The sequence below is a fragment of the Aedes albopictus genome, chromosome 2, assembly GCF_035046485.1.
Source record: "Aedes albopictus strain Foshan chromosome 2, AalbF5, whole genome shotgun sequence".
Taxonomy (NCBI): Eukaryota; Metazoa; Arthropoda; class Insecta; order Diptera; family Culicidae; genus Aedes; species Aedes albopictus.
In genome coordinates this window covers 439,269,558-439,287,451 of record NC_085137.1, presented here as the reverse complement: position 1 = coordinate 439,287,451, position 17,894 = coordinate 439,269,558, and the positions used below count along the sequence as shown (strand labels likewise).

The window sequence follows — 17,894 nt, the reverse complement described above, 5'->3', positions numbered from 1 at the left end:
AAAATTTCTCGAAAATTTTTTTACCATAGAAAAAAAACGTCTAAAAATGTTGATAAAAGTACTGTCTGTATCATAGATTATTTTCAACAAAATTTTTCTAAGCGTAAAAAATAATTTTCTTCCTTTCGTTCTTTGACGCCAAAATCCTTATCTAGTCAGCTAACTGAAATACTCTTTGGTGAATTCTTGATAGGAGTTTTTTACGCTATCCCAGGAATTTTAAAGGAGTGAAGAACGGCATTGTTGACATATTTCTGTTATAATTCCTATAAGCCGAATTATTGTAGTGTTTTCTGATGAAATTATTCCGATTAATTTCCAAACAAATTTTCTTGGAAGGAGTTTATTGTAAAAATACTGAATAAACGGTGATATTTTCTCACATACTCTGTTGGTAACAAATAAGGAAATTTATTCAAAAATTGAGGTAACAAATAAATATTTAAAAAGTAATTTTCGTTATATTCACAGATTCATATTGAAACCACCAGAATATAAATTATCCGAAATCCATAGTTTTATATTTCGTATATATAAAGGATTTTCACAAGGATTCGCTGGCGATTTATCTCGAAACTCTTGGAAATTTCCAAAGAAACTAGCTTCTGAAGGTACATTTAGATTAAAGGGGATTTTTTTTATTACCGAACAGTTTGGGCCGAAGGGTCTCCGATTTCAATGGAATTTTCACCAGACATATATGATCATATATGAAATTCAAAAATGGAGTTCACAAAAACCTCTTAGGAATTCCGAAACATGTTTTCAAGCATAGGCTTACTTTACAAGGCATCCGGAATAAGAAGCAAATTTCAAGCATATGTTACATGTAAATTTATTTTGAAGTTAACGTCTCTAAAATATTGTAAAACTGCCACAGCATGTATCACAATGTCACTGTAAATATTTCAGTTTTACAGATCCACTAAAAAGTTTGGGTTCTTGGATGTTTTACATGCTATAAAGAAAAATCGGGAAAATCAAAAATAAATGCGGGAAAAAGTCGGAAATTTCAATTTCGATTTTGTGTGGCCACCCTGTTATTCCTCTAAAAAAATCTACAGGGATTCTTCTAGTCACTCCTGCTATGATCTCTCGAAAAGTACTCCAATATTTCAACTATTTCTTCTCTAGAAGTATTTGCTAAGGTTCCCTCAGAAGATCTTGCTTGAACTTATTCTGCACCTTTTTGTGGAATTTCTAAAGGATGTCATCCTCAAATTTCTCTAGAAAAACTTCTGTGGTTTCTCCAAAGATTCATTAGAAATGTCCCTCTGCGGTTTTCAGTGTGATTCGTCCAGGTATTTCACCGGCAATTCTTCCCAAAAATCTTGCTCGGGTTTCTCCAGGAATACCGGATGGAGTTCTACAAGAATAAATCCAGGGATTCCTGATTTCATTCTTCCAGAAATCCCCGCTTTTTATTTTTTCCCCGAGAATTCTCTCTGGGATGCCTGATGTTTTTTTAATATTTTTTTAGATATTATTTAATTTTTTTCTCTGTGATTCCTCTGAATTTTAACTAGAATTTCTCCAGTTATTCGTGCTAAAATTCTTTAAATATACCAAAGCACTTACACTCACACCAATACATCTACATGATCTACTCAAATACACTTCTACAATCTGAATCTAGTCGCATCACTTGCTTATAGTGAATCTCAAATCAACCCATTCCATATATCCAACTCCTTGACACCTATGGGGGCGTCGGTGAGTCGCTGACCCTTTCTTAAAGTAGGTGTCATATCATCACATCCCTTCCTATCCTCGTAACGGAGAAGATGGGCGTGGCCGGCAATGGAAGTTTTCATGTCTTTTTACCCTTCTTACACCCATAAGAAGGGTATAAATACCGCTTGGAAAACCGACTTTCGATCCGAGGCCCGCAGGGCCGAGTCACATATACCAATCAACTCAGCTCGACGAATTGAGCAAATGTCTGTATGTGCGTGTGTGTGTATGTGTGTGTGTATGTATGTTACAAAAAAAATGTCACTCACGGTTCTCAGCCGTCTGTTGACCGATTTGAGTTCTCTTGGAAGCAAATGAAAGCTACTACATCCTAGTAGAACGCTATTGAATTTTATTTTGATTGGACGTTCGGTTACCGAGATATCTTTCAAAGAGTGCTAGGGAGTAGTACAACTTAATTATTTTAGATATTTTTGACAAAGTGTATCACCATAAATTTCTCAGCCGTCTATCAACCGAATCGGGTTCTTAAGGCTCGAAACGAAAGCTACTGCACCCTAGAAGAACGCTTTTGAATTTCATTCCGATTGGACATTTTGTAACCGAGATGTCTTTCGGGGAGTACTTTGGAGTAATACAACTTAACTTTTTAAGAGGTCTTTGACAAAATGCTTCATAATAAATGAATCAGCCGTGTGTCAATCGATTTGAGTTCTCTCAGCATCAAATGAAAGCTACTGCATCCAAGTAGTATGCTATTAAATTTTATGCCGTTTGGACATTTTGTTTCCGAGATATCTTTCCACGAGTACTAAGGAGTAATGAAATTTACGCTTTTGAGAGATTTTTGATAAAATGTATCATAATACATTTCTCAGCCGTTTGTCAACAGATTTTTTATGATCATATTTGGTTACACAAGTTAGTTATACATAAAAATGCAATTGCATCAAATATATGAAAGCTACTATCTCTTTGTTATATTTGAGCTTAATAAACAGTAGCAAAAATATCACGGAATGTATGTAGGAAAAGCCTTTTTTATGATCAAATTTGGTTTCTCAAGGAGCTCTGCATGAAAATGCAATTGCATCAAATATATAAAAGCTACTATCTCTTTGTAATATTTGAGCTTAATAAACAGTAGCAAAAATATCACGGAATGTATGTAGGAAAAGCCTTTTTTTTATGACCAAATCTGGTTTCTCAAGTTAGCTCTGCATGAAAATGCAATTGCATCAAATACATAAAAGCTACTATCTCTTTGTAATATTTGAGCTTAATAAACAGTAGCAAAAATATCACGGAATGTATGTAGGAAAAGCCTTTTTACCCTTCTTACACCCATAAGAAGGGTATAAATACCGCTTGGAAAACCGACTTTCGATCCGAGGCCCGCAGGGCCGAGTCACATATACCAATCAACTCAGCTCGACGAATTGAGCAAATGTCTGTATGTGCGTGTGTGTATGTGTGTGTGTGTGTGTATGTATGTTACAAAAAATGTCACTCGCGGTTCTCAGCCGTCTGTTGACCGATTAGAGTTCTCTTGGAAGCAAATGAAAGCTACTACGTCCTAGTAGAACGCTATTGAATTTTATTTTGATTGGACGTTTGGTTACCGAGATATCTTTCAAAGAGTGCTAGGGAGTAGTACAACTTAATTATTTTAGATATTTTTGACGAAGTGTATCACCATAAATTTCTCAGCCGTCTATCAACCGATTTGGGTTCTCTTGGAAGCAAACGAAAGCTACTACATCCTAGTAGAACGCTTTTGAATTTGATTTTGATTGGACGTTCGGTTACCGAGATATTTTTCAAAGAGTGCTAGGGAGTAGTACAACTTAATTATTTTAGAGATTTTTGACAAAGTGTATCACCATTAATTTCTCAGCCGTCTATCAACCGATTTGGGTTTTTAAGGCCCCAAACGAAAGCTAATGCATCCTAGAAGAATGCTTTTGAATTTCATTCCGATTGGACATTTTGTAACCGAGATATCTTTTGAGGAGTACTTTGGAGTAATACAACTTAACTTTTTAAGAGGTCTTTGAAAAATGCCTCATTATTAATTGACCAGCCGTGTGTCAATCGATTTGAGTTCTCTCATCAGCAAATGAAAGGTGCAGCATCCTAGTAGTATGCTATTGAATTTCATGCCGTTTGGACATTTTGTTTCCGAGATATCTTTCGAGGAGTAGTTAGGAGTAATAAAATATACGCTATTGAGAGATTTTTGATAAAATGTATCATAATAAATTTCTCAGCCGTCTGTCAACCAATTCGGGTTCTCTTAGCATCAAATGAAAGCTACAACATCCTCGTACAATTGAATTTTATTTTGATTGGACATTTAGTTACCGAGATTTCTTTTGAAGAGTATTTGGGAGTAATCTCAATAAATTACTTTTTTATTATTATACTAGCTGTATCTCGATGATTTTCTTACCCATGTATTGTCGGGCCGCCACCAAACCGGACGTCGCTCATTCAAGTCGCAACGCAACCCGACTTGCGACGTTTTTGAATTATGTCAAGAGTAGTGTGCATCCTTCCCGTTGCTGTCAGCAACACAGCGCACTAGATGCGAAACAGTTGCGACACTTGTGTGCCAAGAAAATGGCAGTTTTTGATTGAATGTCTGTCTTGATTCCAACCGAATAGACAATATTAATAGATTGACAGTAAACAAGAGATACAGTATTCCAGAATATGTAAGCTATTGTTTAAACATTCCATACAAGATTCTAGGAGATTCTGGCTGTCATTTCTGGTAGTTGAGCCCATGGTCGATGATTCTATTATGGAAAGCAATCATTTGATGCCAAATCTACAATATTTTCTAGATTGACCAAAACTCACAATCATACATACGAATAATACAACAATATTTTTAATAAGTGTAAGAAGGGTTCTGTTCATTATAGGTGGATTAATTCAGGTTTTTTATGATCAAATTTGGTTTCTCAAGGAGCTCTGCATGAAAATGCAATTGCATCAAATATATAAAAGCTACTATCTCTTTGTAATATTTGAGCTTAATAAACAGTAGCAAAAATATCACGGAATGTATGTAGGAAAAGCCTTGTTACCCTTCTTACACCCATAAGAAGGGTATAAATACCGCTTGGAAAACCGACTTTCGATCCGAGGCCCGCAGGGCCGAGTCACATATACCAATCAACTCAGCTCGACGAATTGAGCAAATGTCTGTATGTGCGTGTGTGTGTATGTGTGTGTGTATGTATGTTACAAAAAAATGTCACTCACGGTTCTCAGCCGTCTGTTGACCGATTTGAGTTCTCTTGGAAGCAAATGAAAGCTACTACATCCTAGTAGAACGCTATTGAATTTTATTTTGATTGGACGTTCGGTTACCGAGATATCTTTCAAAGAGTGCTAGGGAGTAGTACAACTTAATTATTTTAGATATTTTTGACAAAGTGTATCACCATAAATTTCTCAGCCGTCTATCAACCGAATCGGGTTCTTAAGGCTCGAAACGAAAGCTACTGCACCCTAGAAGAACACTTTTGAATTTCATTCCGATTGGACATTTTGTAACCGAGATATCTTTCGGGGAGTACTTTGGAGTAATACAACTTAACTTTTTAAGAGGTCTTTGACAAAATGCTTCATAATAAATGAATCAGCCGTGTGTCAATCGATTTGAGTTCTCTCAGCATCAAATGAAAGCTACTGCATCCAAGTAGTATGCTATTAAATTTTATGCCGTTTGGACATTTTGTTTCCGAGATATCTTTCCACGAGTACTAAGGAGTAATGAAATTTACGCTTTTGAGAGATTTTTGATAAAATGTATCATAATACATTTCTCAGCCGTTTGTCAACAGATTTTTACCCTTCTTACACCCATAAGAAGGGTATAAATACCGCTTGGAAAACCGACTTTCGATCCGAGGCCCGCAGGGCCGAGTCACATATACCAATCAACTCAGCTTGACGAATTGAGCAAATGTCTGTATGTGTGTGTGTGTGTGTGTGTGTGTGTGTGTGTGTGTGTGTGTGTGTGTGTGTGTGTGTGTGTGTGTGTGTGTGTGTGTGTGTGTGTGTGTGTGTGTGTGTGTGTATGTTACAAAAAAATGTCACTCACGGTTCTCAGCCGTCTGTTGACCGATTTGAGTTCTCTTGGAAGCAAATGAAAGCTACTACATCCTAGTAGAACGCTATTGAATTTTATTTTGATTGGTCGTTCGGTTACCGAGACATCTTTCAAAGAGTGCTGGGGAGTAGTACAATTTAATGATTTTAGATATTTTTGACAAAGTGTATCACCACAAATTTCTCAGCCGTCTATCAACCGATTTGGGTTCTTAAGGCCCGAAACGAAAGCTACTGCATCCTAGAAGAACGCTTTTGAATTTCATTCCGATTGGACATTTTGTAACCGAGATATCTTTCGAGGAGTACTTTGGAGTAATACAACTTAACTTTTTAAGAGGTCTTTGAAAAATGCTTCATAATAAATTGACCAGCCGTGTGTCAATCGATTTGAGTTCTCTTATCAGCAAATGAAAGGTGCAGCATCCTAGTAGTATGCTATTGAATTTCATTCCGTTTGGACATTTTGTTTCCGAGATATCTTTCGAGGAGTACTTAGGAGTAATAAAATTTACGCTATTGAGAGATTTTTGATAAAATGTATCATAATAAATTTCTCAGCCGTCTGTCAACCGATTCGGGTTCTCTTAGCATCACATGAAAGCTACAACATCCTCGTACAATTGTATTGAATTTTATTTTGATTGGACATTTAGTTACCGAGATTGTATAAATGACGCTTGGTTTCGATCTATAAGAATATAGAAACAGACGTAACTCTTAGAACAAATTTCATTGAAAACATCGTCTCTTTCCCTTTCTTTCTTCGACGTTGGTCCATAAAGCCGTCCTTGCCCTAAAAAAAAAATGAGGGCAATGTTTACAAATCGTATGAGAATTCGATGAGGTTAGGTTTTTGCTGCAAGCCTCTATTACCGAAAATTTGAATCAACCGTTAAAAAGGTGATCGATGGGAAGCGAGCGGAGTGTGACGTCTGTTTCTCTGTGCCATAACCATGGGTCCCAATTACTTTGGATCTAATTTAGTCAACTGATAAAGAATATTTGACCAGGTGTATCTCGATGATTTACCCATGTATTAATAGGTTGGCAGTTAACAAGAGATACAATATTCCAGAATATGTAAGCTTTTGTTTAAACATTCCACACAAGATTCTAGGATATTCTGGCTGGCATTTCTGTTAGTTGAGTCCAGGTTCGATGATTCTATTATTGAAAGCAATCAACTTGATGCCAAATCTACAATATTTTCTAGAATGACCAAAAATCACAATCATACATACGAATAATACAACAATAATTTTAATAAGTGTAAGAAGGGTTCTGTTCACCGTTGGTGGATTAATTCAGGTTTTTATGACCAAATCTGGTTTCCCAAGTTAGCTCTACATGAAAATGCAATTGCATCAAATACATAAAAGCTACTATCTCTTTGTAATTTTTGAGCTTAATAAACAGTAGCAAAAATATCACGGAATGTATGTAGGAAAAGCCTTTTTTTAATTACCAAATCTGGTTTCTCAAGTTAGCTCTGCATGAAAATGCAATTGCATCAAATACATAAAAGCTACTATCTCTTTGTAATATTTGAGCTTAATAAACAGTAGCAAAAATATCACGGAATGTATGTAGGAAAAGCCTTTTTACCCTTCTTACACCCATAAGAAGGGTATAAATACCGCTTGGAAAACCGACTTTCGATCCGAGGCCCGCAGGGCCGAGTCACATATACCAATCAACTCAGCTCGACGAATTGAGCAAATGTCTGTATGTGCGTGTGTGTGTATGTGTGTGTGTATGTGTGTGTGTGTGTGTGTGTGTGTGTGTGTGTGTGTGTGTGTGTGTGTGTGTGTGTGTGTGTGTGTGTGTGTGTGTGTGTGTTACAAAAAAATGTCACTCGCGGTTCTCAGCCGTCTGTTGACCGATTAGAGTTCTCTTGGAAGCAAATGAAAGCTACTACGTCCTAGTAGAACGCTATTGAATTTTATTTTGATTGGACGTTTGGTTACCGAGATATCTTTCAAAGAGTGCTAGGGAGTAGTACAACTTAATTATTTTAGATATTTTTGACGAAGTGTATCACCATAAATTTCTCAGCCGTCTATCAACCGATTTGGGTTCTCTTGGAAGCAAACGAAAGCTACTACATCCTAGTAGAACGCTTTTGAATTTGATTTTGATTGGACGTTCGGTTACCGAGATATTTTTCAAAGAGTGCTAGGGAGTAGTACAACTTAATTATTTTAGAGATTTTTGACAAAGTGTATCACCATTAATTTCTCAGCCGTCTATCAACCGATTTGGGTTTTTAAGGCCCCAAACGAAAGCTAATGCATCCTAGAAGAATGCTTTTGAATTTCATTCCGATTGGACATTTTGTAACCGAGATATCTTTGGAGTAATACAACTTAACTTTTTAAGAGGTCTTTGAAAAATGCCTCATAATTAATTGACCAGCCGTGTGTCAATCGATTTGAGTTCTCTCATCAGCAAATGAAAGGTGCAGCATCCTAGTAGTATGCTATTGAATTTCATGCCGTTTGGACATTTTGTTTCCGAGATATCTTTCGAGGAGTAGTTAGGAGTAATAAAATATACGCTATTGAGAGATTTTTGATAAAATGTATCATAATAAATTTCTCAGCCGTCTGTCAACCAATTCGGGTTCTCTTAGCATCAAATGAAAGCTACAACATCCTCGTACAATTGAATTTTATTTTGATTGGACATTTAGTTACCGAGATTTCTTTTGAAGAGTATTTGGGAGTAATCTCAATAAATTACTTTTTTATTATTATACTAGCTGTATCTCGATGATTTTCTTACCCATGTATTGTCGGGCCGCCACCAAACCGGACGTCGCTCAATCAAGTCGCAACGCGACCCGACTTGCGACGTTTTTGAATTATGTCAAGAGTAGTGTGCATCCTTCCCGTTGCTGTCAGCAACACAGCGCACTAGATGCGAAACAGTTGCGACACTTGTGTGCCAAGAAAATAGCAGTTTTTGATTGAATGTCTGTCTTGATTCCAACCGAATAGACAATATTAATAGATTGACAGTAAACAAGAGATACAGTATTCCAGAATATGTAAGCTATTGTTTAAACATTCCATACAAGATTCTAGGAGATTCTGGCTGTCATTTCTGGTAGTTGAGCCCATGGTCGATGATTCTATTATGGAAAGCAATCATTTGATGCCAAATCTACAATATTTTCTAGATTGACCAAAACTCACAATCATACATACGAATAATACAACAATATTTTTAATAAGTGTAAGAAGGGTTCTGTTCACCATAGGTGGATTAATTCAGGTTTTTACTTCAACATCTGATTGGATAGCTATTCCTTCCCAAATAGCATTCCATAAGCAATTAGAATAGGAGTATTAAAGTTTTAACATGACAACTTTCAGTATGCAATCTACGAATTACTCCGTTACCACGCAACGCAAATTCTTTCAGAAACTCATGCTTATACTCCTCCTGGGATTTGCACAGAAATATCTTATGTGGTTATTCCATGAATTTATTTAGGGAATTAACTAGGAATACTATTGCCTCCCCGGTAGAAATGCTCCCGAGGATATCTCATAGAATTTCTCCAGGAATTTGTCCAAGAGGAATGACATATGGGTAATTCTCGCTGAGACCGGCCCACTATTTACACCTTATCTTCAAAAATGTTTAAGGTGCCGATTTTCTGAAAGCCCTCGCCTAAAAAGTAAGAAAAATGCATTTGGTTACTCAAATTGATGGACCCCCCGTTAGTTAGAGCCACAACAATTTTTGCAGACCCCTCGATTTTGGTCAAATGGTGGCTCACTTAAACCGTTATAACTCGAAAGTTTCTCCAACAACCACCTCAAAACGAATTGTTGTTGAAAATAGGAAAGATAGAGCTACTATTTACAATAATAAAAAGTTGGGTCGGTCATATTGATTTTGGCCGCGTCTTGGATTATTATACCAAAACATTTTTTTTCACCATGAGGGCAACCACCGATTTTCAAAATTTTTGCATCAATTGAAAGCTGGGACATTTATACATAATAGGGTATCGCGCTACTTGGGCGGTGGCTTCTATATTCGTCTGTTTTCCACTATAACTCAGCCAATTTTGAGCCAATTGACTTGAAATGTTGTACACGGGTAGATACTATACCTATCTCACCACATTCCAAAAGTTGTGTCAATTGATTCAAATTTGACTGAGTTATAGTGGCAAACAGACGAATATAGAAGCCACCGCCCAAGTAGCGCGATTCCCTATATCAAAAATTAGAGATGTCTTTTTCTTCTTTCAAAAGTTATCTGCCGTTTTGTAAATCATGCCACATTTGCGCACTGGGCCCGGTGCCGGCCGTTTACATAAATGCAGCGTTATTTCGCAGTGTTTACGAACACGAATTTCAATTCTGAACCCACTAATGGAAAGCTGAAGGTTTAAGCTTTTCAAAACACTAAAAAAGTTACAAAAACAATGCCCGCATCATTGAGAAACAGTCAAAAACGGAAACGAACCTCCGATTTGGCCAAATTTTGCGGCACGCGCCTTTGTGTATACTTGCAGGCGTAAACTCGGATGCTGTTGCATGTCGTTGCCGGTGCGCATGGAAATGTATGGAGAAAACGTGGCTTAATTTACAAAACTGCAGATAACTTTTGAAAGAAGAAAAAGACATCTCTAATTTTTTGATATGTTATGTATAAAAGTCCCAGCTTTCAATTGATGCAAAAATTTTGAAAATCGGTGGTTGCCCTTATGGTGAAAAAAAAAATGTTTTGGTATAAAAATTCAAGATGGCGGCCAAAATCAATATGGCCGACCCAACTTTTTATTATTGTAAATAGTAGCTCTATCATTCCTCTTTTCAACAACAATTAGTTTTGAGGTAGTTGTTGGAGAAACTTTCGAGTTATAACGGTTTAAGTGAGCCACCATTTGACCAAAATCGAGGGGTCTGCCAAAATTTGTGTGGCTCTAACTAACGGGGGGTCCATCAATTTGAGTAACCAAATGCATTTTTCTTACTTTTTAGGCGAGGGCTTTCAAAAAATCGGCACCTTAAACATTTTTGAAGGCAAGGTGTAAATAGTGGGCCGGTCTCAGCGAGAATTACCCATATATAAAGGATTTTCACAAGGATTCGCTGGCGATTTATCTCAAAACTCTTGGAAATTTCCAAAGAAACTAGCTTCTGAAGGTACATTTAGATTAAAGGGGATTTTTTTTGTTACCGAACAGTTTGGGCCGAAGGGTCTCCGATTTCAATGGAATTTTCACCAGACATATATGATCATATATGAAATTCAAAAAAGGAGTTCACAAAAACCTCTTAGGAATTCCGAAACATGTTTTCAAGCATAGGCTTACTTTACAAGGCATCCGGAATAAGAAGCAAATTTCAAGCATATGTTACATGTAAATTTATTTTGAAGTTAACGTCTCTAAAATATTGTAAAACTGTCACAGCATGTATCACAATGTCACTGTAAATATTTCAGTTTTACAGATCCACTAAAAAGTTTGGATTCTTAGATGTTTTACATACTATAAAGAAAAATCGGGAAAATTCAAAATAAATGCGGGAAAAAGTCGGGAATTTCAATTTCGATTTTGTGTGGCCACCCTGTTATTCCTCTAAAAAAAATTACAGGGATTCTTCTAGCCACTCCTGCTATGATCTCTCGAAAAGTACTCCAATATTTCAACTATTTCTTCTCTAGAAGTATTTGCTAAGGATCACTCAGAAGATCTTGCTTGAACTTATTCTGCACCTTTTTGTGGAATTTCTAAAGGATGTCATCCTCAAATTTCTCTAGAAAAACTTCTTCTATGGTTTCTTCAAAGATTCATTAGAAATGTCCCTCTGCGGTTTTCTCCAGGAATACCGGATGGGGTTCTACCAGGAGAAATCCAGAAATTCCTGATTTCATTCTTCCAGCAATCCCCGCTTGTTTTTTTTTCCTCGAGAATTCTCTATGGGATGCCTGATGTTTTTTTTTTAATTTTTTTTTTAATTTTTAAGATTTTTTCCCTGTGATTCCTCTAGAAATTTTAACTAGAATTTCTCCAGTTATTCGTGTTAAAATTCTTTCAGAAACTCCTGCTTGTGCTCCTCCTGGGATTTGCACTGAAATACCTTATGTGGTTATTCCATGAATTTATTTGTGAAATTCACTAGGAATACTATTGCCTCCCCGGTAGAAATGCTTCCGAGGATATCTCATTGAATTTCTCCAGGAATTCCTCAAGGAATTTCATCATGAATATTTCCAGGAATTTGTCACTGAATTTGTTTAGAGTTCCCTTCAAAAGTTCTTGTGGGGATTTCTTCGATGATTCGTCCAGTGAATTCTTTAAAAATTCCTCTAGGAATTTTTCAAAAAATTTCTCAGCAGGATTTCCTTTAAGACTTAGCGAACTTTTCCGAGCTGATGTTATCACTCCCCAAGTCACTCCCAGTATCACATGAAATACAATTCACCCGCAGTGCTGTCTACCGTCATGTTGTTTCTTCCTACTGGAAAAACATGTAATAAAAAGGTACGAAATTTTGCTAATTGACAAATTGAGAGATGAAATTTGTGCTCTGACTTGTAGTTAGTGAGCATAAACGCGAGTGTGTTGTGGATTGGTCTCTCTCTCTTCTCTCTCTCTTCTTGGCGTAACGTCCTCACTGGGACAAAGCCTGCTTCTCAGCTTCCTCTGCCAATGACCATTTTGCATGTGTATATCGTGTGGCAGGCACGAAGATACTCTATATGCCCAAGGAAGTCAAGGAAATTTCCTTTACGAAAAGATCCTGGACCGACCGGGAATCGAACCCGTCACCCTCAGCATGGTCATGCTGAATACCGCCTCGGCTATATGGGGTTGTGGATTGGTATCTAAGCCGAAAACAGAGATATGGGTTTGCGAAGAAGGACTGTTCACGGTGTGGCTTCGGAGTCAGTTTGGCTTTCCATTCCGCAGAATCATCACCTGTTCTGTGGCTCTCTAGTTGGTCTAGCAGCGAATATGGAGTCGTGGGTTAGAACCCCACCAGAACCATCTCTCAATTTGTCAATTAGCAAAATTTCGTGCTTTCTAATTACAAGTTTTTCCAGTATGTTTCAAACATACCAGCAAATCTGGTAAAATGCCAGTAAATGGAAATAGGCAATGATATATTTTTCTTACCTTATAATAAAACATAAAAACTGCTTTTAATTTACAATAAATACATCCTACGTCGAAGAGAGATTCGGACTTGCTTAACAACCTACGGGATGGCATCAACGAAACCGCCGAGCTCCGTTGATCAGTTGATCCGGTTCCCATAGTCCACCGTAGGAAATAGCCTTTGCGTCTGCAAGCGTACCGGCGGCGGTTGTGGTGAGACATCGTGTCGTGTCGTCGGCAACAAAGTTGAAAAGTTGAAATTGAAATCAGATCAGTTGAATCACATGTATCGCTGTGTTATGTATAGGGAGATAGGTACTAACCAATCGAGATACTTGCGCCCGCAGCGACGAAACCGCATCCATCGCGTACTGGACCTTCTTGTTCAGCTCATGGGTCTCCGATATCGATCGGCGATCCTCGTTGAAGATTATCTGGCAAAGGATGATGAGAGAGAGAGGAAGAAAAAGAGAAAACAAGATCGCTTAGTGATGAAATTATACACCTCCGGAGTCCGGAGCAATGCAAATTTTGCACCGTTCGGATGGGGCTTCTTTAGGGTGCTGCTGGTTTGTGCTTAAAATTAGGGGCCATGCACAAATTACGTCACGCTTTTAGGGTGGAGGGGGGGGGGGGGGGTTTGCGTACCGTGACGATCCATACAAAAAAATGTGAGGTCTCATACGAAAAGTGTGACATAGGGGGGGGGGGGGGGGGGAGTGGTGGTTGAAAGGGGTCGATTTTTGCGTGACATAATTTGTGTATCACCCCTTAGTGTCACCCACGTATAGAAACATAACTCTGAATTTAGGGCAAGCATGGTTCAAAATTAGAGTAAGCAGTTTCGAAGCAAATTAATGGAATTAGTAAAGTTACAGAAAGTCATTTGATATAGAGCCATATGATGTAATGGTCGTTTGATATAACCGAAATACATTATTCTTTTATGCCAAATATCCACGTTAAATGGTCATAAAGCATACTGTCTTTTTTGGTAATTTTTGGCCTTATATCAAATAAGCCGCACCCTAACATTCATACGAAAATCGTCGAACCTTCTCTAGTTTAGTTAATCGCGTATCGAGGCTATCGTAATCGACGTCGTTTTCCATATCTCTGGCTTCAAACGCTACATCGTTGATCGTATCTGTAAAAAAAAGTGAAGTCGAAGAGGAACTCGCTATAATTTATCAACCATCAACGCAAATCATCAGCGATAATCGCGTACCAATTTTCCTACAGCTGTGACGATCCGCCTGCAGTACGAATCCGTCCCGACAGGTGCAGTAGTAGGATCCTTCCGTGTTGTAGCACGTCTGGTCGCACGGCTTGTGCTGTTTGCATTCGTTGATGTCCAGCTCGCACTGTGGTCCGGAGAATCCCGGCGAGCAGGTACAGGTATCCGGGGCCGTGCAGCGGCCTCCGTTTTGGCACTGGGATCGGCAAATGGCTGTTTTTGGAGGGAGTAAAGTTGGTTTAGAAATTCTAGGGAAATTAGAAATTTAACCGATTCGTACCCATGAGGTCGTGCATGATCAGTATCGTATACGGAGAAAAAAGATTTGTAAGTACAAACAAATTTTGATTCATTTCAACCGGATTTCCAGGTTAAATTTGGCACAAACGACATATTAGTTTGATTTTACTACCCTGGATAGTTGAAACAAACTAGAACATTTGATGCGTTTTTCTGTTTACGAGTAATTTCTACAAACATCCGTTTGAAATAACAAAAATGTTTGTTGTTCCGCATGACAGCTCTGAAAATCACTACCAAAATTAGTTGTTTCAAACCAAACTATGCCTTTTGAAACAACTGATATACAGTTAAGTTTGAACGGGTATGGTTGGTTGAATTTACCGACCAATTTGTTGTTTTCGCTTTACTCACTAGTCCCCTTTAGATTCCCATTATTCTTTTTACGCTAATTTGGAAAACAAATGCTGAACAATGTTCTACATGTTGTAACATTATATTTATTCTTGTTTTAATTTGTGGAATACTTCACACTTCATTTTTCTTCCTGTCCATCGCACTAGGAATGTTTATTGGCGATCACTTTCACTAATCCAGCTGCATGACGGCTGACTACAAGCTGGTTTCCATAATTCCGTTGTAGAAATATTGTCTCCAGAAGGGATAATCCATACCTGGCATCGAACCAGGCGGTGTTCTGCCGAGGCGGTCCTGAGCTTGCGCTCCGATCTACTCTCCCAAAAATGCGCACTGTCCTGCAATGCAATTCAAAATACTTTAGCAAATTTGACACGATTATGAAATCAATGATATTTACCTGTGATGGGGAACGACCACATAGCGTTGGCACTTGGTAATAATCAAAAAAATATGGAAAAAAATACCAAATTATAATAGCACTGATTATTTACGAATAACGAGTAGAAGTAATGGCGGTTGGTTGTGCCGAAGCAGACAAAGAAAGACATTTGCCTGTTAACAACAGTAGAGAAGTGGCGCGAGACTGAGAAATTCAACAAACTGATAGCTTAGTTCGATTCAAACCGATATTTTAGTTGTTATTTCTACAACCAATATATTAGTTCAATTCAAACCGTTATGCCAGTTGAATTCAACTAATATTTCAGTTTGTTTTCTACAGACCATGCCCAAAGTGAACAAACTAATGTTTAGTAAAATCAACTAGGGTAATTTTCCAATTGTTGCACGGCTAAAACCTCGCCTATTGTTGCACACTCCATGTTATTCTTATGAGGTGTGCAACAATTGGCGAATTTTTAGCCGTGCAACAATTGGAAAATTACCCTAATGCCTCAGTATAAAACAACTGCCATGTTAGTTAAAAATAACCAAAATTTCAGTTGTTTACACAATTTTGCTGATTAGTAGAAACAACTACCATGAGTGGTTATTTCAAACCAAAACTACAGATCCAAAACAACGGATTTACAGTTTAAATCTACTATTTTATTAGATCACCATTCAACAAACATTTTTGTTGTTTCAAACTACAGCGTTTTTGCTCCGTGAGACTGTCTAGTAAAAAAAAAATCTATATATATAAATAGAAATGATATGGTGTTTGTATGTCACGAATAGGCTCGGGAACGGGCCAAAGGATCTACACCATCCTTTCAGTGTTTCATTCGTGCAGGGCTCCGACGAGTTCGTACGAAAAAATATTTGGGAAAATCGACTGGGAACGCACCGAAAACGAGAAAGTTTTTAATTCCATTTTGCGGGGCTTTTTCCTGCGGAGCTGCATGTCAAAAACACAGTAGGCAGGAGAACGACGTTTGCCGGGACAGCTAGTAAATAAATAAATATAGTCAGTTTTAGCCCGCTTTTGGCTGCATAGGGCACTGCATGAAATTTTCTCCTTCTCTTTCACTCTTACAGAAATTTTGTAAACAACAAGGCCAATAAACGTCAAAATTTCATATAAAATCAAAACATTGCGGTGCCCTATATCATAATATACATACTAAAAATGACTATCATTATAAAATGTGTCATTATAAAATGATCAACATATCAACAACATGTACTCAGTGCTTTTCTTACTTGATTTTTTTTCACATGAACAAGCAAAAATGTTTTCACAGAATTGCTTGGAACTGCATCAGATGAGTTTCCCGTAAAATTTAAGTGTTTTTTCTGTGGTTTTCAGTGGTTCTCAAAGTAGCAAGATAAGTCTCTGTCACAAAATAAACGATATTTTCAAATGCTCGTGCTAGTGCTCATAAAACTTTTCGTGTACATGTACACTTTGCAGAAATGTTAATTTTCTGAATTTTCAAATAACAGCATCTCATGTTTTGAATTAAACCGGTTTTTAATTTGATTTCTTGAAAAATAAAACTTATCTGTTAATATTAACACATATCATTGATATCCGCCATCATTAATTTTATTGTTTCCACTTACTATACACTCCCGTTCAAAAGTTTGGGGTCACCCCCTCAAAAACATGTCATTTTTTTAGGCCCATATCTCCGCCAATTTGCGTCCGATTTCAAAACCCTAGGTTTCATTCAAAAGATAATAAGGCCGGAACTAATCTCATTTTCTTCTTTTGTCACAATACTCGTTGGCTCGCTAAGGGGGAGGACAATAAATAATAAATGTATTTGATGAAGAAATACCCAAACAATTCGGCAAAATCTATAAACTCATCGGATTTGTTACGAAATTTTCTGTGCAACTCTAATTTCACCTTAAAATTTTAAAATTTCTTGAATAATTTATTGGTGCCCCCCTTCAAAATGTTCAATTTCGACCAAAATTTTCCGAGGGGGCGGTGACATAAGAGAAAATCGAAATTTGTGTCAGCCTAATTCGAAGAAACTTTGAACATAATTTAAAAGAAACTTTTTCATAAAAATTTGTATGTAAACTTAACTCAAAGTTGTAAAATTTTCTAAAAAAATAATATAAACTTACGGCAGTGTCGCTGGAAGATGGGTCGACCAAATTTTAAGATGAGAGCGGTAATATGACCCATTTTCTATTAGCTTTCAACTGCTTTTTACAGAACTTAGCTAAAAAATCTAGAAAAAAAGTTATTATGTAAATTAATCCTTGATGTCATCGACCAAAAGTTTGGGGTCACCCCTCAATATGATGTATCGGCCAAAAGTTTGGGGTCACTTTCGTAAAACATGGAAAAGTGATTTGGTGATATCTTCGTCATCTATAGTTCAATTTTAATTATTTTTGGCTCATTTCAAAGATAATTAACTAAATTTACGTTTTATGTCTTCAACTTAACGTATTTAACGATTTTTGTATATAAAAATGTTATGTAAAGTTAGCACATTTTACCACGCTTCAAAAAATGAGGCAACTTTACGTTAAGTTTTAGTATGTAAATTTCAACAAATATGTGTGGTTCAATGTCTATCTAGTAAGTATCATTCATTTTGTTTCAAATAAGCGAAGAAGAATTAAAATTGAATGAAAGAT

At 37.1% G+C, this 17,894-nt stretch overlaps 1 protein-coding gene across 1 annotated transcript in view; it reads right to left on the bottom strand.

Annotated features, from left to right (window-relative positions):
• LOC109397360 (uncharacterized) overlaps positions 1-17,894 on the bottom strand; it is a 126,594-nt gene that overhangs the window by 11,618 nt on the left and 97,082 nt on the right. The window contains exons 4-7 of the mRNA XM_029869812.2: positions 14,181-14,402; positions 14,008-14,099; positions 13,276-13,386; positions 12,971-13,139 (exon numbers count right to left, since the gene is read on the bottom strand). Of these exons, the coding sequence (XP_029725672.1) occupies positions 13,092-13,139; positions 13,276-13,386; positions 14,008-14,099; positions 14,181-14,402 (473 nt within the window). The 3' untranslated portion in view covers positions 12,971-13,091. The remainder of the gene's footprint in view (positions 1-12,970; positions 13,140-13,275; positions 13,387-14,007; positions 14,100-14,180; positions 14,403-17,894) is intronic.